The sequence below is a fragment of the Euleptes europaea genome, chromosome 10 (genome assembly GCF_029931775.1).
Source record: "Euleptes europaea isolate rEulEur1 chromosome 10, rEulEur1.hap1, whole genome shotgun sequence".
Lineage (NCBI taxonomy): Eukaryota > Metazoa > Chordata > Lepidosauria > Squamata > Sphaerodactylidae > Euleptes > Euleptes europaea.
In genome coordinates this window covers 66,449,884-66,476,993 of record NC_079321.1, presented here as the reverse complement: position 1 = coordinate 66,476,993, position 27,110 = coordinate 66,449,884, and the positions used below count along the sequence as shown (strand labels likewise).

The 27,110-nt window shown below is 41.4% G+C and overlaps 1 protein-coding gene across 3 annotated transcripts in view; it reads left to right on the top strand.

The window, feature by feature from the left end:
• The window catches only part of FYN (FYN proto-oncogene, Src family tyrosine kinase), an 86,252-nt gene extending 60,204 nt beyond the window's left edge, over nt 1-26,048 (top strand). Inside the window, exons 7-12 of one of the 3 annotated variants that reach the window (XM_056856085.1) lie at nt 3,477-3,632; nt 5,956-6,135; nt 8,789-8,865; nt 9,298-9,451; nt 20,838-20,969; nt 25,238-26,048. In XM_056856085.1, the coding sequence (XP_056712063.1) occupies nt 3,477-3,632; nt 5,956-6,135; nt 8,789-8,865; nt 9,298-9,451; nt 20,838-20,969; nt 25,238-25,446 (908 nt within the window). In that variant the 3' untranslated portion in view covers nt 25,447-26,048. Of the gene's footprint in view, nt 1-2,880; nt 3,046-3,476; nt 3,633-5,955; nt 6,136-8,788; nt 8,866-9,297; nt 9,452-20,837; nt 20,970-25,237 lie in introns of all 3 variants that reach the window. The other 2 variants (XM_056856084.1, XM_056856086.1) reach the window with 2 other exon arrangements.
• Nucleotides 26,049-27,110: the final 1,062 nt, after the last annotated feature.

Below are 27,110 nucleotides of genomic sequence, written 5' to 3'. Positions count from 1 at the left end.
ACAGTGTTTCCACTGTTACTCATAGAAAGGCATTCCCAGGGAGTGAAACCTCCATTACCATTGATTATAAGAAGATTGACCTAATGGGAGCAAAGCTTTCTACCTACCATTCAGGTGGCTGTGGCAGCTCTCTGAGCGTGCCTTTTTATACCTCCTCTCCTCCAAAAGAATCTCCAGTGCTACTCCCACGTTCATGAACGGGGAAAGGGTGCATATAATTACCTTCACCTCTCCTGGCATTGCTGCTGCTCACAGCAACAGTAGTTCAAAGATAATGGAATGTAGAAGTGGATGAGAAGCCGCTCTTGTCAGCTTTGATTTGGCCACTGTTAGCAATGAACGGGACACTCCAGCCAGCGTTTCCCTCCTTTCACTTGCCCCTTCCCTTTCACCCAAAGCAAGATCAGCATTAGAGCAGAATACACTTACTTGTGTTCAGTGTGTGATACGGCAAAGATAGTGTACAAATGAGTCACATCATCCCATACAAAGCACAAATGTGTGAAACTTGACAGCCTTTGTTTTTACCTACTGCTTCCTGCTTCTACCAAATGATCCAGGAAGACTAGTAATATATTAAAAGATTCTCCCTTGAATTGCAATGAAGATGATGTACAGGATTTCCAGAGCTTCTAATGCATACATGTTTTAGTAAAATCCATTTTTTGCCAAACCTGTCTTTTTAAATGAATGGAAATGCTGTGTTATCAGCTAATTATGTAGTATTAGGATAAATATATAAGCATGTTAAATACAGTCCTTGTTCATTGCTTAGAAATGTATAAATGTATTATGATTGTGATTGATACGGAGAATTAATTAATTCCATTAATCAGGCTGATTTCTTCCTTACTCCCACAACAAATTTCTGTTACTTGTTTAGACTCACATTAAGACCCAGTTTTAATACATCAATTTATAAGGTTGGGGAGGGGGGGTTAGCTGGTAAAATTGATAGAAATATATCTTTTTTTTCCTAGGTAGTTAACATGTGCTTTTACTTGAGAGCAATCATGTAAGATTTGCTTTGTAGCACTCCTAGCTATGAAATCAGCAGAAATGCATCTTTTGAATACACACACAGAGAGAGAGAGAGAGTTCTAAAAGGATCTTCTGTTTTTCGTTTCAAGAAATGTTAAATGTTAAAAAAAATTAAATGCTTATTCTAGGGTATCATGTCTACAACCAAGAATGTTCAGTATTTAAAAAAATTCTTAGTAAACGTTATCAATTTGGGATTGTTCCTGCAGTGTTTTATTTCTTTGTACAACACTGCTGAATGATTTTTTTTTATTCAAACAAACTGTAAATTCTTATCTTTTATTTCTACTTGGCCTAAGGCTATGCTACTTAGACTACTTGTAATTTATGCCTCACCTATTTTATAACATTAATATTGTATATAATTCTCTATTGTATTGCGAAACTAAGAACTCTTACTTGTTTCTGAACTCTACTTAGTCCACATTGTGCTTCTTAATAATTTCTCATTTCTTGCTTTGGTTGTTCTATTGGAACAGTGCCAGAATGCTAATCCATGGCAGATTTTACAGCTGGTAGGAAAATCTGTTGCTAAAGAGGCATTTGTTTCTGTATGACTTTCAGACTATAGGTCTGCAGCCACAGATCTGACTCGTTATTTCAAATCAATATGTGAAAAGTAGTGGCCAGTGAAGTGGGATGGAAAACAGTAAATGGATGCTGCTGAGCAACAACTGAGAAGGAGAGAGCCCTGCATCCTTATCAGCTACCATCTGTTAGAGGCAGCCAAAGCAGGTGCAGTTTTCACAGCATAGTGCAGGTACACTGCTAGTAAATGGCCAGCAGGGACATGTGTGGCTATTGGCCAGTGACTACATTATCCCATTTCCAGAGAGACATCACTGCCAGCCATTTATCAGCGGGGCATCTGTATGGTGTTTGCATGAGTCACTCCCTGCCTTAACTGCCTCTGCAGTCTTACTGTTTTAAGGAACCCTTGTTGAATAATTTACTGTCCCTTATGCTGCTATGTTGTTCTACCATTTATTGATATTATTGGTTTTACTGGTTTTGCAATGTATTTTTTTGCGTTCTTTGGTTTTACTACATGCTGCTTTGTGCATATGTTTGTAGAGAACGCACTTAATGGAGTGGATCCAACCATCCTCCAGGAAGCTGTCCTCCAATGGAAGAGCCACAAGTTGCAGGAAGGCTTCCTTAGGCTGGAGGGAGGCTTCAAACTTTGCTCAGTTTGGCAGGATAGGGTAGCATCCACCCCACTCTAAATCAGCAAGCATACAGAGTTCTCTTCCCTCTCAGTTAGTTCTCTGCAGCATCTGTTTTTTGCTTTCTACCCCACTTCATTGGCCACTGCTATATTTGAACTTATATCTTCCTCTCGTCTTCACTCTTTCTGGCTATACACATTGCTCCTCTGACTCCTCCTTCTGGCATTCCCCTGTTCCCTTTATATCTCTGCATGACTCCCTCCACCACCACTTTTTATCTAGGTTCCTGCTTGGACTGTTGCCTCCTTAGGGCCCCTCTATCTTCCTTTCCTGAACTGCTGCTGCTTCTAGCCTTCCTTCTATAGGCCCTTCTGCCACATACAACTTTGATAAGAGCTGGTGAGTTCAACTATGGTTGACAGACCCTTCTGCCTTCTCTGCACTTATATGACATCCTCAGACAATCACTGTTCCCAGTAGTGTTTAAAATACTTCTGTATATTTTCAACTGAATGTTTTAAGTGTGCAGTTTGTTTATCCTCAAGCTTTTATTTTGAATGTTACTATACTAACAGATGAGACTTGTTTACTAGCACTGTTTTCTTGCTTGCTGTGTTTTTCATGTTTGTTACTCTTTTCTTTCCCCTTGGCTTCACTTCTGCTTCATCAGAGAGAGCTGCAGGTCTTTGCTGCCGCTTAGTAGTCCCTTGTCATAAAGGGATGCCAAGGCTTACTGATCTGTCTGTCAAAACCAAAGATGTCTGGGAAATTCCACGAGAATCACTACAGTTGATCAAGAGACTGGGAAATGGGCAGTTTGGGGAAGTATGGATGGGTATGCAGAGCTAATATTACTATTTTTTATATAGGCTGTCACCTAGGGACACAAGAATGGAAGATGGAATGTGGAAGCAAAATGAATCATAACCAACAATATCAAAAAGCAGATGTCTTCAGTGACTTAGTATAACATGCTCCTGACATTAAAAACCTTTTATTCGAAGCACTGAGTAATTTATATGGTTTTAAAAAGGAACCTGATACTATATGTCCTTGTCTGTAGGTGTCAGGTTTGACAAGCTAATTTCAGCTTAGCAAATCAGGCTTCACATATTCTAATCAGCTACACAAAGGTTTGATGTGGGCATGCGATCTAGAGATTAACTAAGCACGGGCACTGAAGGGCATACCATCTTCCATCTTTCATAGTGCATGCATAGCTACCTAGATTATAAGTATTTCATTTATTAATTTCCTTCTCTGTAGACAAAGCTGATGGTTTATGTTTTAACTTAACTGTGATTGCATCGAATTACACTCCACAAACTGTCGGATTGGCTAAGGATGCATGGGAAGTGGCACGGGAGTCATTGTTTCTGGAAAAGAAGCTGGGTCAGGGCTGTTTCGCTGAAGTGTGGTGTGGTAAGGCAGTGAAAACTGTTTTCTTTGGGATTAATAATTGCAAAGGTCATGAAAACTCAACATCACAAATTTAAACCTAAATGAACCCTACTAATGTGATGCGGCCAGATTCAGCTACCATTTCTGGTATGGTCCATCAATAATGGACGGGTCTGTTGATTTGCAGCGCAAGACAAGTCCAGAACTCCTTGGGTTAAGCCATATGTTCTGCATCAGTGCTGCACCGCAAACACTTCTCTGGTTTTGCAAAATGTGGGGTTGGATTCAAGGAACTGATCTTTCCCACGGGAATCCCCCCGCATCACTCAAAAAGCTGCTTCTAAAGGTCATAGCTTGCAGCAAGGGGGGCTGCAGCTTGAATGGAAAATCCACAGAAATCATTGATTCCCCTCCCAGATGAAATTCCTTCCATTTGCGCCTTTTAGATCCAACCCATTATTCTATCAGTGTAGTTAGCTGTACAATATATATATTTATGATTAAAGCAAGAGCAATGACATAGGTGAGTTCCTAAGTTTCATCACACTAGTTAGTCTGAGAAAGGGTGGGACTGGGCAGTTAAGGTCTGGCTCCTGTGATTTCCATTACATTTTATGGAACTAAGTAAATGGACCACAGGGTTATACAAAACTTGCCCCAGTTACCAAGGTTACCAAGAATCCATGATCCAGGATATTTGTATTTGATTTTATTTTACAAAACATATCCCCCCCCCTTTCTACCTTCTAGCTTAGGTAGAAAACATTGTGGGTTATAAATAGATCACACATAGCAACAAATTATTGAGCTGCAGCACATATACGGTAGTTCTGTGAATTTTGGAGGACATTGATTCATAGGGCCACCATGAGTCAGAAGCGACTTGACGGCACTTAACACACACACACACATTACCACACACTCAGGTGCTGGATCAGTGCAGACTTGGACTTGGACAGCATATGTTTTCTCTATATTTCCTTTCTCAAAGAACATTGTACATAGGCTTGGATCCTATGAACATGTTTCATGCACTTTAGACAACCTCTACCACAGAGTTCACTTCCTCTTGCATGATCACTTACGTTTCTGCAAGATTGTGTGAGTTAAGTGCTGTCAAGTCGCTTCCGACTCATGGTGACCCTATGAATCAATGTCCTCCAAAATGTCCTATCTTTGACAGTCTTACTCAGATCTTGCAAATTGAGGGCTGTGGCTTCTGCAAGATTAGTGGTTTTCAATTAACTCTTGTACAAATAGAAGTGCTAGATGAAGAGGCTGTATAGCATGAGTGAAAATAGTTCCTAGGATCCAAGCCATAGTCTCTTCTGACTAATTTTAGCACTGAAACATCAATCAACATAACTTAGTAAAATTAGAGCTGAGCTGATAACTTCCTCAGAAACTGGATGCTCTGTTAGTAATAATGGCATATAAATATGCTTTGCAGCAATACATACATTGGTATGGATCCAGTGAGTTCACAGAAGCAATTTTATTGTCTTCCCCTGTAATCTTCATAACCTCTGAAAGCTGCTGCTGACATTCCAGGGTCCGCCAGAACAATGTGCCATAGAGTACAAAGAGGTTTAGGAATCGTTCCCTTTCAGTCTTGTGAGAGCAGTTGTACTTTTCAGGAAGCTTCTGGAGGAAAGAGTTGCTAAAAGTGAACTATATCCATTGGATCCAGTCCACTCCTAGGAATCATGAGGATCTCAATTTTGCAAAGTAATGGAGTCCTTTTTTTCCAGTGTTAGCATGAAACTTTCCTGCCTCCACCCTCTCACTGCAACCCACTGATCTCCACCAAATGCTGCTCCTGGGTGATAGGGGACCCCTGAGGAATAATGCAAGGGAAGTCTGCAGCAGGGAAGGGGAATTGGTAGGAATTGCCAATTTAATCTGGATCCAACCCCATATTTTGCATACAAGGAACGTTTTAACAGTTTCAAAATATATTGTACTGCAGTTTAAGACTTGTTGTTTGATTTGTTCGTTCCATTTGTATTACTCCCTTTCTCCAAGAAGCACAGGGCTGTGTTTTAGCCATACAACAACCATATTACCGTAGGTTGATTAGGATGAGATACAGTGACTTGCTCATGGTCATGAGTGAACTTCACAGCTGAGGGCTTGAAGCTATTCTGCTACATGTGTAATCAACACTATAGCCACCAAAGTCTATGAATCTGTTTAAAGAGAGTAACTAAAATTGTTCAGCATCAGTAGCACCCACTTAATGTCTCGTTTACTGCTCTTTACTACTCTGGTACTTTCATATTTACAGGGTGCAAGTATTGTTCATGGGTGTTTCATCTGACTGTATCTGTGGTTTCTGTTGTAGGTACTTGGAATGGAAATACTAAGGTGGCAATAAAGACATTGAAGCCTGGTACAATGTCTCCAGAATCATTCCTTGAGGAAGCTCAGATTATGAAAAAGCTGAAGCATGACAAACTTGTCCAGCTTTATGCTGTGGTGTCTGAAGAACCCATCTACATAGTCACGGAGTACATGAGTAAAGGTAGATTAAGAATAGCTCCTTAATATAATATGTTCAAACTGATTGTAGATGGCTGAAGAGCAGGAAAGTACTCACTAGCTATTTAATGCAAATTAACTATACTTTGGACCCTTTGTTGCTACTGAAGTAAAAAAGTTGCAACAATGTGTTCTTCTGTGTCCTTTAATTGAATGATTATTCTACTCTGTTGATTGAATATGTGCTTACAGAGTTGACTCAATAACCATACCTGTGGGAATATTTGTTCATGAACTTCATTGCATCTTCATGATCCTATCCTTTATTCATCTTACTAGTGGATCCGTTTGTTTTAGAATTGCTTCAGATAATTTTATCTATGAACATATGAAGAGTTATCCTGAATCAGACCAGTGAATGGCCCATAATCCAGCATTCTGTTTCCCACAGTGGCCAACCAGATGCCCTGTAAGGCGCATAGCAGGGATTCAGTGGCATAAAACTGTCACTGCTACTACCTCTCAGCAACTAGCATTCAGGGATATGCTGCCTCCAAACATGGAAGTCCAACCATCTTCACAAACAACCACTGATGGACATCCTCCAGTATTTTTTAAAATCCCATATAAAAGCTAGAGGCCATAGATCTTGTAGCAGTAAGGGTTACAAGTTTGATACATACTGAATGAGGAAGTACTTTATTTTGTCTGCCCTGTTACTGAATAGCCCTGAATTCTAGCATTTTGCATAATTTTATGGACCTTTATCATCCCCCTTTTTGTCTTTTTTTGAAACTGAACAAACCAGACTCTTTAGCCTTCCCTCATAGGGAAGGTGTTCCAACCCCGAAAGGCACAGTTCTGCAGTGCTTTTGGTAGGTTTTAAGAGTGTGATATTGGGAGACTGCAGCCTCTGGCCTGTGGAGTCCCACAAGGTTCTATCTTGCAGCCATTCTTTTCAACATCTACGTATAGCCACTGGGCGATGTCAGCCAGAGATTTGGGCTGAGTTGCCACCAATAATACTCAGCTCTATCTATCCTTCCAGCAGATCCCACAGAGGCTGTGGAGTCTGTGAACTGCCTGGAGACTGCCTTGAGACAAATGAAGGTGCTACTGGTAGCTGGAAGGTTTGACCTAGGAATTGGGATTTTTCTGTTCTATATGGCATTGCACTCCCCCTAAAGGAGCAGGTTTATAGCTTGGGGGAGCTGCTGGACGTGGGCTTCCTGTTGGATAAACTGGTAACAGCAAAGACCAGGGGGTGCCTTTCACCAGCTTCAGCCTTTCCTGGGCAGGAAAGATGTTACTGTGCCTGGTAACATCTAGATTAGATTATGGCAATGTGTTCCACATAGGGCTACCCTTGAAAACTGTCCAGAAGCTACAGTTGGTACACAATGCTGAGGCCAGAATGTTGACTGGCATGGGTTGTAGGGACCATATCACTCCAGCCTTGTTTCATCTATACTAGGTCCTATTCAAGGTGCTAGGATTGACCTTTAAAGCCCTGTATGGCTTAGGGACCGGCACACCTAAAAACCATTTTCTCCAATGTAACCCTACCTGACCACTCTGGTCATCTTTGGATGCCCTGCATTGGGAGCCCTCACCATCTGAGGCTAGGTAGGTGACAACCCAAGTAAGGGCCTTCTTGGTCCTGGCACCAAAACTTTGGAATTCCCTCCCCAGGGAAATTCATCCTTCTCCCTCTGTCATTGTCTTCCACCATTGGGTGAAGAGGGTTTTTTTGTTTTGTTTGGCATGTGTGTGTGCACATGTTTGTGTATAAAGTGCTGTCAAGTCACAGCTGATTCATGATGACCCCAGCAAGGGGCTTTCAAGACAAATGAGAATCAGAGGTGGTTTGCCATTGCCTTCCTTTGCAGTCTTGTTTCCAGGTTTTGTTGTGTTTTACCTGATTTGTTACAAACTAACAATAAAAGTAGTAAAGCTGAAGTGTTATTTCTTTGGTATTATGCTTCCACAAAGAATGGTTTATTAAGAAAACACCATACCCTTAACAGCTTTCATGCTGCTTTATGAGAGAGGCTGTGGCTTGGTGGTAGAGCATCTGTTTTGCATGCAGAAGGTCTCAGGTTCAATCCCTGGTATATCCAGTTAAAAGGATGTTATTTGGTGATGTGAAAGACTTCAGTCTGAGATCCTGGAGAGCCACTGCCAGTCATAGTAGACAGTATTTCTCTTGATAGACAAATTGTCTGATTCAGTATAAAGCAGCTTCTTTATTCTTATGTGTTCTTATGTGGGTGACTCTTTTCAGTGGGGTGACTCCTTTCAATGAAATGCATTGAGCACTTAGAATATTTAAATTGAGGTGGGCCAGTCTTAGAAAACAGGAGACAAGGTTTTAAAATAGGGAAATTGAATTATTATTATAATATTGAATTATTATTATTATTTAGTTGAATTAGTTTGTAATTCCTTCTGTAGCTTAACATTTTCACAGTGGCTTCTGTAGCTTAACATTTTCACTAAGTCTTATTTGTAGTTGAGTGGTGTACTGGTCTAAAATTTTCCAGTTGTGTATTTTAAAAGATATTTTGTTGACAATGATAGTGACTTACATTTTTTAAAATTGGTAGAACTTCAGTTTTAGTCAAAAATATTGCTGTTCTGCTTCAAGAAGGAGCTACATTTCTTAATCTTATTTATGTATTAATGTTGTATTGCAGGAAGCTTGCTAGATTTCTTAAAGGATGGAGAAGGAAGAGCCCTGAAATTGCCAAACTTGGTGGACATGGCAGCACAGGTAAACACTGAGTAGTTAAGTTTATTTAAAACAGTCATAGACCAGAATATAAATAAGAACACAGTTAATCCATAAGTAAAATAGCTTACATACTACCAATATACATCTTATTAAAATACGAATTTACATAAGGCATCTTTATACGCCACTCCGCCTTTTCTTAATTTTAAGAACCAGCCAACCAAATTTGGCAACTTTACAGGTAATCTCCTGCTGCTTATCCGATAGCAGGATTGAAAGAAGAGACCTATTTTCATGAGGGTAACATGCAATTATAGGCACAATCAGGGATTCTCTAATCTGCCTATATATTCTACACTCAAAAAGAATATGTTCTAATAAACACTGAGTATATGATTAGTTATATGTATCCATGTCAAATATCTGTTTTCCTCAATAAGAAGATTGCACTCTGTATTATACATCTAACAGGTTGCTGCAGGGATGGCTTATATTGAGCGAATGAATTATATACACAGAGATCTACGATCTGCAAACATCCTGGTGGGAAATAGTCTAATATGCAAGATTGCTGATTTTGGATTAGCAAGATTAATTGAAGACAATGAATACACAGCCAGACAAGGTAGGATCAGCACATAGCATAACCTTGATCGAGCTTTTGGGAATGATTAGCAGACAAGCTAAAATGATAATGATTTTCTGTGTGCTTAGAAATCTCATGAAGGTGGAATGTGAACTGCTATTTGATTTATGAATACAGTTGGTGAATAGCAAAGCTGTTTATCAGTTCCATGACAGTTTCCACAGCCTATGCCTCTTAATATTCTTTCTCTATAGCCATGTGTCCAATTTTGTAATTTTATATTTACACACAAATACACACACATGGGATACAGTTTTTACTTCTGATGAAGTGAAGTGAGCTCAAGTTGAAGCTTAATGTCTACAGTAGCAAAGTTGCATTTATAAAAGGCCAAGTATCAGATGCCCCATCAATAATAATAATAATAATAATAATACCCATTGCTTGAACAGTGTTTAATATGTAATTAAATCATTTCTAATTATTTGTCAACAGGAGTAGTTCTAACTTCTAATCACAGACTTCATGTGTGCTTTAACTGAGTCTAAATAAGATGTATTTTAAAATCATAAACACAAATTATAGTCACATATTTAAGCTAGAATATTGGTTGCAGTGGTTGCTATAAACTGACACCTTTTATGCATGGATTGTTTCCATCATGTTCACCTTCCAACTTCTTCAGGGCTTCGTTTTCATTGTGCATGTTTTTTCCTGTGTTTTTCCCGCATTTTCAGGATGCTGTTTTACTGCGAGGTTAACACCTGCATTGAGGCCAGTTCGATTGCTACTCCAGTGCATAGTTTTAACTTCGGGTTTGTCTCTCCACACCTACATTCTCGCTTCTCCCTCCCATTTGTCCTCCCTCGCTCCCACTCATCCTTCCCTACCCTCATCCAACCCTTCCCCTCAAAGCCATTTTTGAGGGCACTAGCAAGAGAATGCTAGAATACTATGAAGCTGGAATACTATGAGGCTGGTTATTTGGTCAGTTTCACAGCAAGTGTTCAATTTCAGTCCTCAGATGGAACAAAGCTGGGCTGATTTGCTGCCCTCCCCTTATACGCATCCTCTTATGGGCATGAAACCCTTTTTTGTTTGTTTGTGAGCGTACTAGCAAAAGAGTGCTAGAATAGTATGAGGCTGCTTATTTGGTCAGTTTTACATGAGTGGTCAGTTTCAGTCCTTGACCAGATGGAACAGAGTCGGGATGATTTTCCCCTCTCCCCTTATACACACCCATTTCTGCTTTGGCTTTAAAATGGCTACTTGGTTCAGCTCAAATGAAAGAATCCTGCCATGGGGCTGGCGGGGGGCTGGTGACGTTTTTAAAAAAAATACATTACAGCCAATTATAAAGCAGCATTTTCAGGGGGGAGGGACTTGTGTGTGCACCAAGGTTTTTTTTGGTAGCAATCTCGCGATTTATCGCTAGTGCACATGTATGAACAAAAAAATTAAAAGAAGGGGATGGCAAGCCATGTAACTATGACAATATCGGTGACCACTCCGTCACTGGTTCAGAAGCTCCGCTTTTTCTCTGGGGATGCATAATTGATCACAAGGTACTCCTGGAATTTCTTCGGGGGGGAGCCCCTTTGCTTTGGGGAGGGGAGCACCTGTGTTTTGAGAATTCAACTGCAAATACTGTGCAGTTAGGGAGCAACAGATTCAGCGGAAACAGCCCATACGTAAAAGGACTGAAACGAAGGCATTCACCATTCTGTATTTATAACCATTAAATCAGAGTAAAACAGATCAAAGTGCATTTAAAGTATGTGTGGATAGTATCGCTACTTTGTTAGATTCTTGGGAAATATTAACTTGAGGCACACCCTTTCTGTTTATAATATGAATAGAGGTTTTCTGTTTGACTATTAAGTATGTTTTAACTCCCCAGCCAGGGTATTAAACTGGAAAATAGGAATTAAACTGGAAAATAGGGAGGGGAACAATCACAAAAGAATTAGAAGGGGAGCAAGAGAGGAATGAAGGCATACCAGTTTGGTTGATGAGCTTAGCAATCTTGCACATTTGCCTCAGCCTCATTGTAGTTTGTAACCATGCAGAGATAGCTAAAAAAAGTTGCTGCTTTAAAAAGTGCAGCAAACAGTACCCTGGAAGTCAGAGCTTCTGCCAGCTTGGCTGTGCTTTCCCTGTGCTCCTAGTGGCTGCAGTGCAGAACTGCCCTAAAAGTAAAATAAATTGAAATGCTTTCACTGAATGGGGCATGATTCCAGCTTCACAGGCTGCCAAGCCAGCTTGGGCCCCCTGCATTTTGTACCCCAAGTCCTCTATCAACAGCCCTGAATGTCAGTCTCTTTTCCCAGTCATAAGAGCATTAAATAATACTGATGACAAAGAGAATCCTAAAGAAAAGGTTCTCCATCACTGCAGGGAAAAGCAATGAAATATATATTTTTAAAAAATTCTGAACATCATTCATCAGTTGAATACATCAGCAGTTGTGAATACTTCTGTACAAAAGCTTGGTGCAGACAATGCATTATAACATACGGAACATACTCCTCTAGTATCAGAGGAGCATGCCTATTATTTTGGGTGCGGTGGAACACAGGCAGGATGGTGCTGCTGCAGTCGTCTTGTTTGTGGCTTCCTAGAGGCACCTGGTTGGCCACTGTGTGAACAGACTGCTGGACTTGATGGGCCTTGGTCGATCCAGCAGGGCCTTTCTTATGTTCTTACGGATACAAGCAATCAGTCTATGAACTGCTACAGCCAGCATATATTAAAATTGTTATCCCAGTATAGAACAGGCAGGCTTTAGGGAAGGGAGAGCAATGATAGAGCACTGCCTTGTCCTGCAACATCTAGCAGAGAAATATTCTAATAAGGGACAACCCTCTTTATATGCGGCATTCATTGATTTTAGGGCAGCATTTGATTCAATTTCCAGACCTTTACTCTGGGACAAGCTCGAAGCCTCAAATTTAGATAAAAGGCTCCTGATGCTGCTGCGAGCCCTACATGAACGGACAGCACTGAGAGTCAGGTGCAATAGAAGAGGACATCTTACCGTCCCCATAAACACCTATGGAGGAGTTAGGCAGGGCTGTTTACTCGCCCCCCTGCTATTCGCCTGTTATATAAATAACGTAGTCAGTTCCTTGAACGCACCGGATTTACATCCACCTAAACTAGCGGACAGGCATATTCATATTCTGCTCTATGCCGATGACGCAGTACTTCTTTCAAGAACCTCAGTTGGCCTAAGGAGGGCGCTAGTGAGAGTGGGAACATTCTGTGAAAAGGAACGCCTGACAATTAATTATGACAAAACAAAAGTAATGGCTTTTGGTAATTGCCCTAATAATAGGAGATGGAGCATAAATGGCCATAGGCTGGAACTGGTAACCCAATTCAAATATCTTGGAACGACAATCTAGGCATCTGGCTCCAAGCTGGCCCATAATACCTATGTTGCCAATTTTGGGGAAAGATCAGCCCGTTCAATAATGAATTTTGTCCGAACCAAAGGGGCACACTATATTCCAGCTGCCCTTAAACTTTTTCAGGTGAAAACTCTAGCACAAATGCTATATGGAACACAAGTTGACTCTCCACCTTCATGTCTTATTCCCATTGAATGAGTGCAATCCAAGTTTCTTAGAGCTGCCCTTCAATTGCCGAGATGTGTATCAAATGCCATGATCCATTTAGAAACTGGCATGATGAAGGTTAAGGCAAGGGTTGTCTTGTCCTCGCTTTATCTCTGGCTGAAAATTAATTTCAAACCTAAGGGTCTTCTTCCACTGATTCTTTGTGATACCTTTAGGTCAAAGTGGATAATAGCCATTGAAGACAAACTAAATAACCTGGGTTTTACCCCCCTAGCACTACTTCAGTTAGGGTGGGATCAAGCTAAGTCAACTATAAACCAAAGGGTTAAAGATATCGAGCGACAAGTAGATTTAGCAAGAGTGCCCCTATTTATGGCTCCCCCCCCACTCCAAATTTATCCTTGCACCAGCAGCCTATCTCCGTTACTTAGAGATAAACAAATATAGGAGGGCTTTTACCCTGGCTAGACGTGCAGCCTTACACTCTGCTATGTTAGAGGGGAAATTTAAGAAGCTACCCAGGGCAGAGAGACTATGCCCCTGTAAATCCAGGGATTTAGAAACCACTGAACATGTTCTCCTGAATTGTAACTTTTACACAATACCCCGTTCTAAGTTTATTTAGCCCCTCATACTGAGAATGGGACCCGACAGGGAAAGAGAAAAGATAGAAAAGCTCCTACAAGGAGATAATCCCTCAATCACCTCTCAGGTAGCAAAATTTTGTATGGCAGCAATGAAAATTCGTTGCCACAGAGTAGTCTCTTAGTCCAAATGGCAGATGTAACTTGGATGATATTTATTTTATTATTTTTATTTTTTTAAGTGATTTAAGACTTGCCTTTGTCGGTAAGACCATTTTAGTCCATGTATCTGGTTTTATGTGGCCAAGGGCCGCAAATAAACAATCTATCTATCTGTTATCCCAGTAAGAACCAGATATAACAGTCAAATAATCAGGTTCTCCTATGGTCACTGCAGTTATTACAAGAGGAAAAAATAGTAATGAGAATAAATCCTTTTAAAGTATTTTATCTGTGCAAATATTTAATTTGGAATATTTGCCATTATATGACCAGGGGACAATATTCCACAAGACACTTCAACTGGACTACTCTTTTTTTAAAATAGTTTTATTGAAGTATACAAAATATTAAAGAATATATCAAGATATACAAAAGAACATAGTATACAAAAAAGAAAAAGTGGGGGAAAAAAAGAAAAAGTGAAATATAAAACAGTACAGAAACCGACTTCCAACTCTCCTCATACAGAACAGAATATTACATATATTATTTCTTTTGTGAATAACTTTGATTCATCGGTGTAGCTTCTGTGCAGTCCCACATGGGTATTGCGCACGCGCAGGCCAGCCGCGGAGAATTTACACTGGAAAGCTCTAGAATATTCGGGCCGCTCGCGCCCCTCCATCACCCGAGGCTCTTACCACCCAAGCGGTCATGTGACAGGGAGGGGCGAGCGGCCATCCCTCCAGTTCTTCCTTCGCCGCCGCGTGGATAAGAATTTTTTTTGGTGAGCTCTGGATTTTTTGCATCGTCATTCTTAGAGATGATGGCCCTCTTCAAGAAGTGTGCTGCTTGTGGATACAAGATGTCGCAGTTGGATGAACACAATAAGTGTCTTTATTGTTTAGTTGAGACTCATAACCCAGCGGCCTGCAAACATTGCAGGGCGCTTACCCACCGTTCCCGCCACGATCGGGAATTGAAACTTAAGGCACACTTATATGAGCAATCCCTGTTTCCAGTTTTGGGGACCTCTTCTAAAGCTTCTTCATCATCCTCTAAAAAGAAGCGTTCTGATTCTCCCTCCGGCTCTAAAAAGCTTAGCGAGCCGGTGGAGGCTTCCTCGGGTTCCGCTAAAAGGTCTGATAAATCTCCCCATCGTGAGAATGAGCTGGCGCCCCAATCCCCATTGGCGCCTAAGAAAAATTCCACGTCCAAGGGAAAGTCAAAGTCAAAGAAAAAGTCAGACTCGACCTCAACTCACTCTCCACGTGAACGACCGGAGTTGGCACCGAGGAGTGCTTCGACTCCGAGAGCAGGGTCGGCACCGAAGAATGGATCGACGGCGCAAGGGGTAGTCCTTTCCTCCCCAGCTTCTATTAAGAGCGTGCCGCTGTTAGCCACTCTGACTCAGGATCAGAGGTCCACGGACTACCATCTATCCCTGGGATCCGGCGGGACTCGCCTCTCGGCAACATCTTCACGGGGACGCCGCAGCCGTGCCCCCTCCAGAGGGAGAGATTCGTTGGGCCGAGGAAGCTCCACCTCCCCCGCGAGGAAAAATTCACCTCGCAAGGACCGCATTTACTTCTCCCCTTCTGAGCATGACGTGATCGTCATCCCGGATTTCCAGTCCGACTCCGAGTTGCGTTCCAGGCATTCAGCTGAATCTCATCACAGCGATTGCTACCAAGCACGTCAGCACTGGGACCAATGGGGAAATTGTTCTTGCTGTCGATCCCCTCCACCTCCATAAGTTTTCCCATGTTTCCAAATCAATATTATATCCTAACTGCTTCATCCATTTCACCATTACTGGTTTAATTCTTTCTTGTTCTAAATTTACTTCAATTAATAATCTATATATCCTTCCTATCAATCCTTTATTTCCCTTTATTAATATATTTTCTAGTTTGGATTTATTTTTATTAAATCCAACTTGCTTATCTTTGTTAAATATATCTTTTAGTTTATAATACATAAACCAGTCTTTAATATTAAGTTCTTCTCTACTTCTTAAAACCCAATCTCCTTCCTTACTATCTATAATTTCTCTATATACATCCGTGTCTAAATTTAATTGTATCCCTCTCTTCATAAATGTGCATAATGATAGGGTAGTCCTCCGTACCAGCATTGATTTCCTCCCCAAGGTAGTGTCCAAATTTAATACGTCCCAGGACATTGTTTTACCTACCTTCTTCCCTAACACCCAGTCGGAAGAAGAGAGACGGCTCCACACACTGGACGTAAGGAGGGCACTTTTATTTACACAGAACCAGGCAGTTTCGGTTAGACGATACCTTATTTGTGTGTTTTTTTGGACCTAAAAAGGGCCGTAGGGCCTCGTCCCAGACCATAGCCCGATGGGTGACCAAGCCTTTTTCCATTGCTTATCTGTCAGGGAAGGAGTGCCCAATGGGTTTGAAGGCACATTCCACCAGGGCGATGGCGGCTTCGGCCGCGTTTCTGGGTTCGGCAAGTCTGACCGACATCTGCAGGGCTGCAACGTGGTCCAGCCCGGCCACCTTTGTTCACCATTACTCTATGGACGTTGGAACCTGCTGTGATTCCGCAGTGGGGGTGGCGGTGTTGAATACGGTTCTGTAGGGAGTTAATAAACAAATTGTTAGTTGCAATCTTACTCCCTCCTCCTGTGTTTATTAGCGTGCTATTCTCCCATGTGGGACTGCACAGAAGCCACGCCGATGAAAAACAGTGTTGCTTACCTGTAACTGTTGTTCATCTAGTGGTCTTCTGTGCAGGCACACATCCCTCCCTCCATCCCCACTATGGGTTGCTCTCTTCTTACAGGGCATCTCCGCGGCGGCGAAGTGGAGAACTGGAGGGACAGCCGCTCGCCCCTCCCCGTCACATGACCGCTTGGGCAGGAAGAGCCTCGGGTGAGGGAGGGGCGCGAGCGGCCCAAATATTCTAGAGCTTTCCAGTGTAAATTCTCCGCTGCTGGCCTGCGCGTGTGCAGTACCCATGTGTGCCTGCACAGAAGACCACTAGATGAACAACAGTTACAGGTAAGCAACACTGGTTTTTTATCTGTTTTTACTTTAATTACTATTTAGATATTTTCATCTTAGTCTACAGTTTAATAAGTTTAAGTTCTAAAACCTAAGGTCATTCTTCTATCCCTAAAATACTGATTTATATATATTGACCATACCTTCCAGTATGTATCTAAGTCCGAAATCCAGCTGTCTTCTATATATTTACTTAACTTGGCCATCTTGGCCAACTCCATAACTTTCTGATGCCATTCATGCAATGTTGATACTTTTTCTATTCTCCATTTTTTCGCCCATATAATTCTTGCCGCTGCTGTTAAATATCCAAAGATATCCCCCAAATGTTTTTCTAATGTTCTATCCAAAATAACCAGTAAATATATTTCCGGTTTGAGAGGAATTTTTACTCCAATAACTTTAGAAATTTCCTCATGAATACCTTTCCCAAATGTTTTTGCTTTGCTACAACTCCACCATTGGACTACCCTTTAAAGGCATTACATGATGCTACAACAATGAGGGTCCTAAATAAAAGGGACTCAGTCAATGCAAGAAAAAGCAATGATTTTTTTTTAAAAAAAACATATACCAGTTCAAAAGAGTAATAGTTTACTTCGGTGAGACTAAATAAACATACGAAAAAGTATGATTAATCTCAATACTGTTGTCTGGGTCCTAGAGGAACAGATACAGGCTCTGTTAATACTGATTTAAATGTAAGGGACAAAGGTATTTGTGGCACTGAACATGTAGAATAAAATATATTAATTGTAATCTTGATAATTCAGTATTACACATATAGACAATCTTTTTGCATAGAATTGGGAATTCTAACAGTGCAATCCTATGCAGAGTTACTCCAGTCTAAGCCCACTGAAAAGAATGGGCTCAGACTGGAGTAACTCTCTTTAGGATTGCATTATAAATTGCTTTTATTAATCAGCTGAGTTAACCAATTAAACAAACATATTAGCAATAGTTTGTGCTTTGTAGATAATGGATTTAAGAATGACAAAACAATTTAAAAAATCATGCTCGTTCTTCTAAAACTTTCCCCTTATATTTAAAGTACATTTTAAAAGCAAGATTTAAATAGTTTTTAACATGAGTCTTGTTGTGCCCAACCATTTTTCTGCTTTTTTCCCCATGACCCTATCACATAGGGATGTGTCTGGGGAATTCTGTGTTTTATCTAGCCAGCTGCTGTTTCTTATAGAGTGTCTGGCATAGAGAAGCAAAGACTGACTGGGAAAGTGTGATAGAGGCTGGCAGTAGCCTTTGGAGACAGGAGGGGCTCACCCCTGTTTAGAACGGAAAGTAACATTTCAAAATTTCAAAGTTACTTTTCTTCTTCCTTGCTACTTGGTATTTCTTGTGTGACATTAATAGAACTCCTCCTCTTTCACCTTTCAAAAGTATCACTCTCATATTCCTGTAGAAATTGATAAAGAAGCAGATGGTGCCGATCCCCATTTCCAATGGTTAAAAGAACATGGGATTATTTGTTCAGTTTGTGTTTAGCGTTTCTTTAGCATAATGACTGTTTGTAAGAAAATAGGTTTTTAAACATCCCCATTTCCTATAAATCGCATGCAAGCAGTAGATGGACAAGGGCTGACCACTTGCATTTTCTTTTGTTTTCCTTGGCATTTAGTAAAAGTTGTTTTTGAATTGTCTCTCCCTCCACTCTGCCTTATCCCTGCCTGAGCATGGTGGTGTGTATTTGGTTGGCTTATCACTGTTAATTTGAGGTCAGGGCCATGACAGTGGAGGAGGTGAAAAACCAAGCTGGGGGAGAATAGTGTGTCTGATGTAAAAAAATTGGAGAATAAGTTCTCATGAAGGTGGTAAGATGATTTGCGGAAAGACACTGTGAAGTGTTTGTTCAAATGTCCATTGCTAATATTCGGACCTGTTTCAGAGGTACTGGCTGTACTGGTAAGACCTTGAAACGGAGAGCAAATTGGGAGAGGCCATGTATTAAGGATAGACCATATAAATTACTCCACAAGTAGTACAAACCACACACAAATTTGGTGGTGAAGTAGTACTGGGTGCCACCTCTTGCAGTGTAGCCAAGCTAGCCTGAAATATAGCGTAGTTGCTATTTTATTTTTGAAAATGTATATTAAAAAAAGGTAAAGGTCCCATGTGCAAGCACCGGGTCATTCCTGACCCATGGGGTGATGTCACATCTCGACGTTTCCAAGGCAGACTTTGTTTGCGGGGTGGTTTGCCAGTGCCTTCCCCAGTCATCTTCCCTTTACCCCCAGCAAGCTGGGTACTCCTTTCACCGACCTTGGAAGGATGGAAGGCTGAGTCAACCTTGAGCCGGCTACCTGAAACCGACTTCCGTCGGGATCAAACTCAGGTCGTGAGCAGAGCTTTTGACTGCAGTACTGCAGCTTAACACTCTGCGCCACTGGGCTCCTATTACTGTGTGTGTTTGTGTGTGTGTGTGTGTTAAGTGCTGTCAAGTCGCTTCCGACTCATGGCGACCCTATGAATGAAAGTCCTCCAAAATGTCCTATCTTTGACAGCCTTGCTCAGATCTTGCAAATTGAAGGCTGTGGCTTCCTTTATTGAGTCAATCCATCTCTTGTTAGGTTTTCTGGGGTGCGCAGTGCAGGCGCGCATCTGGCTCGATGCAGCCACACGCAGACACGCCTGCATCACTTCCGGTTTACTCCAAAGTGATTGGGATGCTCTCTCAATCTCAGCCAAAACTCTATGGAAACCATAGAGTTTCGTCTGATTTTGCTAGAGCGTCCATGTCGCTTCAGGGTAAACCCTGAATTGACGTAGGCACATTACATGTGCGCGCGTGCACGGAGTGCCCGCCAGCCCTCAGCTGGTCGGAGGGCAGCCTGGTGGATTGGCTGTAGTTTACCCGCCACCATCTGGCACTTGGCAACCCTACACATCATGTTTTCTTTCTCAGGAGACCTTTGACATTCTAATGCTGTACTGAAATGCAGGAAGATTTTAATTAAAGAGTTGGAGGAAAAGAGGGAAGAAGAAATCACAGCACTCCTTTGTAATACAGATCAGCTGGGGCATGACCAGTAGATGATTTAAAAAAAAAAATCCTAGTGTTTTATGAAATTTGTACTTTGTATCTGTCACTAAAGCTTTTTGACTGATCAGATATTCCTGCAAATGATGATTGCCTTTATTAAATGCAGCTTGTTTCCTGCTGGCTACATATATTAGCAGTTTTAACGTTTTTTGTGATTTCCTTTTCTACTGCTCTGTACTTTTTTCACAGTATTACAATCTCTAGTAGAACACCAGCCTAAGATTAAAGTCTACAAGGTAGTATTAACTATTAATGCTTATATAATACATATTAATTTTTAATTTTTAAAAAAAGTTTAAAAAGGCTTACAATGGATAGCAAGAGACTAAATAAAAACACGTCAAAAGCAACCAGGTAGTAAAATTAAAGTACAAAAAATATTAATGCAAGCCTTCAAAGCTAGGCTAAATTCACTGTTCCCAAAAGATGCTCAACACTAGATGTTAGCAAGTCTCTACATGCTCTAGTTGTCCTCAATTATTGAACTGAGGGCAGTCTCAAGAGGGTGCTCTTGTCCATCTTTGACATCACAATAGGGGAAGACCCAGCCTTGTAGGAATTGTTTCTGAATACTTCAGCAACAATTCAACACTTCCCCATGTACAGTCAGGTTTATTTTTCATAAAAAAGTCTCATAGAAATATTAATAATTTAAAAGTTCCATAGTTTAGGAGATTTTGTTTGCAACAAATAGGATTTCCACAGTGCCCAGTATACTTTTCTGTGGTGGATATTGAGAATTCCACCTTTCGCCTTTACGGTTGTAGAGATGACAGATGTTGTGGCCACAGTCAGATCTAAATAGCTGGGATTTGGAGTCAAGTAAAAAGATTTGAGTTATTTTTCAAGGTTCATAATTTGACAGAAGATCAAGTCAAAGTTTTTAGCATTTATAAATCAGGCAGTACAGTTAGTGTTTTTTTATGTCACGCCCACAGAATGAAGGTGACCCCCTACTTGTCACATGCCACAATGGTAATTTTTTCATTTTTCTCTTAGGTGCAAAGTTCCCCATCAAATGGACTGCCCCAGAAGCTGCATTATATGGAAGGTTTACAATAAAATCAGATGTCTGGTCCTTTGGAATATTGCTGACAGAGTTAGTAACAAAAGGGAGAGTGCCATATCCAGGTAAGCAAAGATGCCAGAATATGTTATGATAAACTGTTATATGTTTTGTGTCCAGGGCCGAAGCAGCCAGAAGCTGCCTGGTGCGGTTTGACCCCAGACCTTTCCAGCCACAGCAGCCCCGCACTGGCTGGCAATTTACCTGAGCAACGAAGCTGCAGTCAGAAGTCCTCATCAGAGAGGGCAGGCCTCAGCCCTCTGCATTGCAGACGGTGCAGGCCGACTCAGGCTCCCACCCTCCAGCAGCCCAGGTAAGAGACAGGCTGACTGGAGGGGAAACCAGCTGGCAATGGAACACCACATCGGATGCAGAGAGACTACATCTGCAGAAAGAGCTGGGTGTGGCCACCCAACTTACGCCCTGCCTCACAAGTAGGTGGAGTAACACAGGTAGGGCCAGACCTCGGCCAAGGGAAAGACTGGCATTGCTACTCACAAGGAGGATCAACACTGAAGGTGAAGGGGGTGGGACTTGGGAGAGAGGAAGGTGAAGGGGGTGGAGTCACGGATGGAAAGGGGAATAAAAGAAGGTAGAAGCCAGCCGATGAGGAGGTTGGACAGTAAGCCTATGCAAGAGTGACAGATAGGTTAAAGAGTCCTGGGCGAAGAGGCTCTGGGTGAGCATGGCTCCAAGAGGCTGGCTCAGGTTAGTTGGAGGAAGACAGCCAGGATAGTGGGGGTGAGGCATGGTGTTACACATACTGATTAATGGAATTAGTAAGAACGTTGATAAATTTTGAGTAAGGAGAGGTTCATAATTTAACCTTTCTACCAAGGTAAAAAAGACGCCAATTCAAGTTTTGACCAAACACCTCAAGTCTAGGCCTGACTTGAAATGGGGCTTGCGACTGCCGCCCGCTGTGACCCTGGTCTTCCTGCTGTCTTCCCAAGCAACAATATATATTTTACAAGAGAGGCAGGAAGCGACCAGCCAGAGGAAGGGTCTAGTGCTGCTTGGGAATGGGGAGGAGTTGGCAGGGGGAGGAATTGGCATCTGTATGGTGGTTGGGAAGTTTGCTAAGCACTCAACAGAGGTGCTCCTAAAAAGCATTTCTGTTTGAGTTGTACACAGTGGGGAGGTAATTCATCCAGTACTAGGTTTTAAGATCAGGATCCAAAGGATTGATACATGAATGCAATAGCACCCTGATTTAGACAGCAGAAACAGTTGTAGCAAATTTAGGTGAAAACTGTGGGCTTTTCTGCATGCTTGACTTATTCCTGATTTTCTTGGCAGTCAACCCACAAGCATTGGAATTGATCTAGGCATGGTTCTTCCATACATCTGCTCTCCCTCTGTACAGTCACAGTTGTGTAGTCAATTTATTTTTTTTCTGAATGTTCCTTAAATAATCAGGATTTTCAAGGGAGGGGGAGGGGTACTGCCATCACTGGTGGCATCACAGCATACATACCCTTTTTTATTTTTCCCCCCGTACTTAATACCAATACCAATATATCAATATGTTGATATAATGGTTGCATTTTAAAGGCACTAAAATATGATATATTGATATAGTGTTGTAACAATAGGTTTCTCGGGTTCTCTGAATTCCCAGCTTTCATTTTTTTAAAAAGTAAGTTTCTAATACTTTCCGTTGTGGAGATATGCCTTTTTCCCTTTTTTTTTGTTTTGTTTTGTTTACATGAAAGCTGGGAAATTAGAGAACCTGCTAAACCCACTATTACAATGCTATATTGATATATCAATATTTTAGTGTCCTTTAAAAATAAATAAAAAACCATTCATCTTCAGGGGAAGGGGAGTGGTTTGGTGATGAGGACTGTCCAGTCATCGAAAAGTTGGGTGGAGGTGGGTGGGAGTGGGCGGGAAAAAGAAAACTGACAGAAAACCAAGGAAAAGGGCAACTCAGAATTGGCTTCCAGAAAAAGATTGGGGTAACAGTGGTCTCAAAAGAACCAGAAATAACCTGGGGGACGGGGGGGAACAAAAGAAGAAGCAAAAACTAAAGGCCCAGAGATGCATGTGGAAATCAAGGGATAACCTGAATCAGTATGGACCAGCAGAAAAGCCCTGTGTCTGCACACAAAACTCCTCCCGGCACATGAATAGAACTTCTCTCGATTCTGGTGGTAGACAAAAACTCATTTCTGTATTGTTTCATTTATATGACTACATCAGGGGTGGGGAACCTTTTTTCCGCCAAGGGCCATTTCGATATTTATAACATCATTCTTGGGCCATACAAAATTATCAACTGTAAAATTAACCAGCCAAGCCCCAAGCAGGCAGCTGCCCCAGATGACACCCCCCCCCCCCGCGCACGGGCAAGCAGGCAGGCATCCAACCAGTGGTGTGCTCGCGCACCTGGTGGCACAGGATAGTGTGTTGCACCAGCTGCACGCCGGAGTTGCTCCTGCTCCTCATGTTCAGGGCCAGATTCTACAGCCGGCTCCTGCTACCACCGCCTGCAGGGATGAAATGAAGACACACTGGCTAAGAACTCCCCCCCCCCCGTGCATTCTAGCTCTGCCCCCTTTAACCTCTCCATTGTCGCCACTTCTGCCCCAAGCCCTCTGGTAGTACAGAGGGAATACGTTTCTCCGTGGCCCAGGTGGGAAAGTGTTAACACAGTTTCTTGGGCGGTCCTAGCAGCTCCATAGCTAACAACTCTTCTGCAAGGGGGAGAAAAGGTTCCTTTTCTTGGCAAAACAAACTCACATCTGCCTTGAATAGAGGCTATTCCTGTCCACGGGAGGGGGCAGATCGCCAGTCTTAGATCCTTCTGAGCTAGAGATTTGTCAGGACCCACGAAGGGCCAGACCAAATCATTTTGCGGGCCTTAAACAGCCCCCAGGCCTGACGTTCCCCACCCCTGGACTACATATTTCCCCAAATCATGAACTTAAAGCATCTGTACATGTTCAAAGTAGATCGGTCTAAGAATTCTCCCTGCTGAAATTGCTTTTAAGTAGGCAAAATACTAAAACTGCTATTTAAAATCAAACATGATCCCAGCGAGCTACATTCTACAGAAATATTGTTCGGTAAAATCCTCACCCAGATTTTGAAATAAGCACACTTTTCATATAACGGATATTTAAGTGGAAAACATTTAAGCCAGTATGCTACCCTCCGGATTGCTCAGATCCTCTATGCTTATTTTTAAGGACTAACACTACTGCTACATTCTGGTGTGTAAAATTTAAAATGCTACTTATTAATGTGTCTTCATTTCATTTTTGATCATTGTTTTAATATGTTTGTAAACTAGGGTTAACAATAACCAAAAGCAAGGAGAACCTGTGCTGAAAGATAATAAAACCTGAAAACAGATAACCAGCACGATGGCCAATGTAAATAAATAGGCAATGTAAACTAGGGTTGCCAGGTGCTACCTGGCTACTGGCAGGAGTTCCGTCCATACGGGGCTGTGGGGGAGTGGTGTGCGCTCATGAGGAATGATGCTATCTCTTCCGGCATCACGTAGGAAGCTCTAGCAATTCCCCTGAAAACTCTATGGAAACCATAGCATTTTGGGGGAGAGTGCTAAAGTGTCACCGGCACTTCCGGGATAAACCTGGAAATGCCAATATCACACCACACATGCACCCCTCTTTTGGATCCCCCCCTTCAGCTGGCCTACTTGTGCCAGCCAGCTGGGTGGCGGCAGGTAACTTGGTGAGCAATTGCCTGTCATCACCGGGGAGTTGGGAACCCTATTGTAAACAGCTTTGAACAGCAGAAAGGGTATAGAACACTAGGCATCTCAGTCTCAGTGGTAAAACCATAGAGATGTTTGAAATTCCTAGAATGTTATGATATCTCTTCCTGTCCTGGAACAGGGCTTCATGTTCTGAAACAGGAGGTGACTTTGAAGTGTGGTCATCTTCCCCCCCCCCACTTCATTGACCAAGGGCAAGGGACAGGAAGCATCACCAGGAGGTCTTCCACCATTACCTAATAAGTGTCAGCAGAGAGGATCTCCCTTGAAGAAGGATTCAGAACAGAAGCTGGATCGCTATTTGTCTGGAATGATCTAACTATGGATTTGCTGCACTGAGAAGAGAGTTGTACTAGATGGTTGTACTAGATGACCTATAAGATCCCTTCCACTACTAGGAGCCTATGAGATTGTAAAACTTTGCATGTGTTATAATAGTCTAGCGCTGGTAGCATTCCCATAGTACATGGTTTGCTTGTGAATTATAAATTAGAATATACAACAGCTTGTGCAATATTCTAACATCTGTTGCAAAAGTTCAGTAGCATACATTATATATTTATATATTGTTGCTATCTTTTAAAGGTATGAATAACCGTGAAGTCCTGGAGCAAGTAGAACGGGGTTATAGGATGCCATGCCCTCAGGATTGTCCCATCTCCCTGCATGAGCTCATGATCCACTGCTGGAAAAAAGACCCAGAGGAACGCCCAACTTTTGAGTACTTGCAGGGTTTCCTTGAAGACTACTTTACTGCAACTGAACCACAGTACCAGCCAGGTGACAACCTGTAATTTTTTGCTCTGTGCAGACTTCCACTATCAGGTATCCCACTCACCACTGACATATAGTGACTGGCTGCTCCCAGGAGCAGCATCTTAAAGCACCAGGATGTGCTGGATCCTGAAGACAAGTCCTTCTAACTACCTGCCCAAAAGATCTGAATGTCTTCTATGAACAGAAAGTGAACATTTGGTTAAGTTCTTAATCAAAAGACTATGAACCTGCATTGTTTTGATGTTATGTACACTGCAAAAACTTTGTTCAGTGTAAATAGTAATTCAGTGCCAATAACTGATCCTAGAGCTTTCCTTTTTAAAAATAATAATAATGCAAAACTGTGTGATTTTAACTAGTCTTTTCCTGATTCACCTAAAAGTATTATTTTCCAAAAGTGGCCTCTCTTTCTCTACGTTTTTTTCATGTTTTAACAAAATAAAATCAGGACCAGTGTCCCGGTTTTTTTGTTTGTTTGTTTTTTTGTTCTGTTGTTTGCTTTTTATATATAAAATGTATGTAAAAATATTCATACTTGTATATACTAGTCAGTGGGTGCTACTGCAGAGGAAACTCATTTCAAAAACCGATTAGCCATGCTGCAAAGCACCCGGGTGGGTGGGGACTAATTTCACTGCAGACCTGAAACACTGGTAAGATTCTGAAAGCCAGTGAGTTTTTGACTTTTGCCAAGCATGAGTTTTTTAATCGGATTGCACTTTTTGTTTTGACTATATACCTGTAGGTCGTTGTAACTTTTGATCTTTCAGAAATTATGTGCAGAGTTTCCAGCAACATTTGACAACTGTGTGATTTGATTTTGTGATCAAGATTAAAACAAACTTATTTAAAGCAAGGAAATACACAATTACCCAGGACTGGAAGGTTGAAACTGCAAGTACTTTCTTGTATCAAAATATGTATGCTGAAAATTTTCAGATTTTTAAAAAATTTAATAAACATTGCAACCACATGCAAATAGTCTCAACCTCATAGCATTTTAGTTATGTCCACTTGCCTACCTATTCATCAAGCATCAGCTTTAAGCTTTTGCGTGTACTATTTCCCATCGTCAAGTGGATGTTTTAGATGTCCTGTATTGCTAATGAAAATTACTTTCAATATGTTGCCAAGTTTTCCGGTGGAATTACTATGCACTTCTCTAATGGGAAATGGGAGGGAGGAAGTGGAGGGATGCACACAAGTATTATTTTTTTGGTTGTCTGTTTGTACCAGCCTTGAATTACTTACTTTTAACCAAAAGAAACAAAAATCCCATTCTTTCTATTTCTCTTAATTTTTTAATAATTTTGAAGTCTTAATTATATTTTGTTGTTGTTTATTTGCAAGATTACATTTTGAAAATGTTTAACTGTCTTAATTTAGTAATTAAAAGAGAGCATTTTACATTTGGATTTTGTTCTTTCATTTAAATCACAGCTGGATGAGGTTTCTAACAGAGGAGTATGAGTATCCTTTTTGCTCATGAACATTATTGTTCATTGTTATGACACTGACAAAAAATCTGGATTCAGCCTAGGAGAGATGTGAAGATTTTAATCAAAGCAAAAACCTTTCAAAATCAAGAAATAATCCAAAGTGCCTCAAAACAAAGATACTTTTTCAAGGCTTTACAAGAAATGTTAAGGGTAGTGTACTTACAGGAGCCTCGATAGGGGTC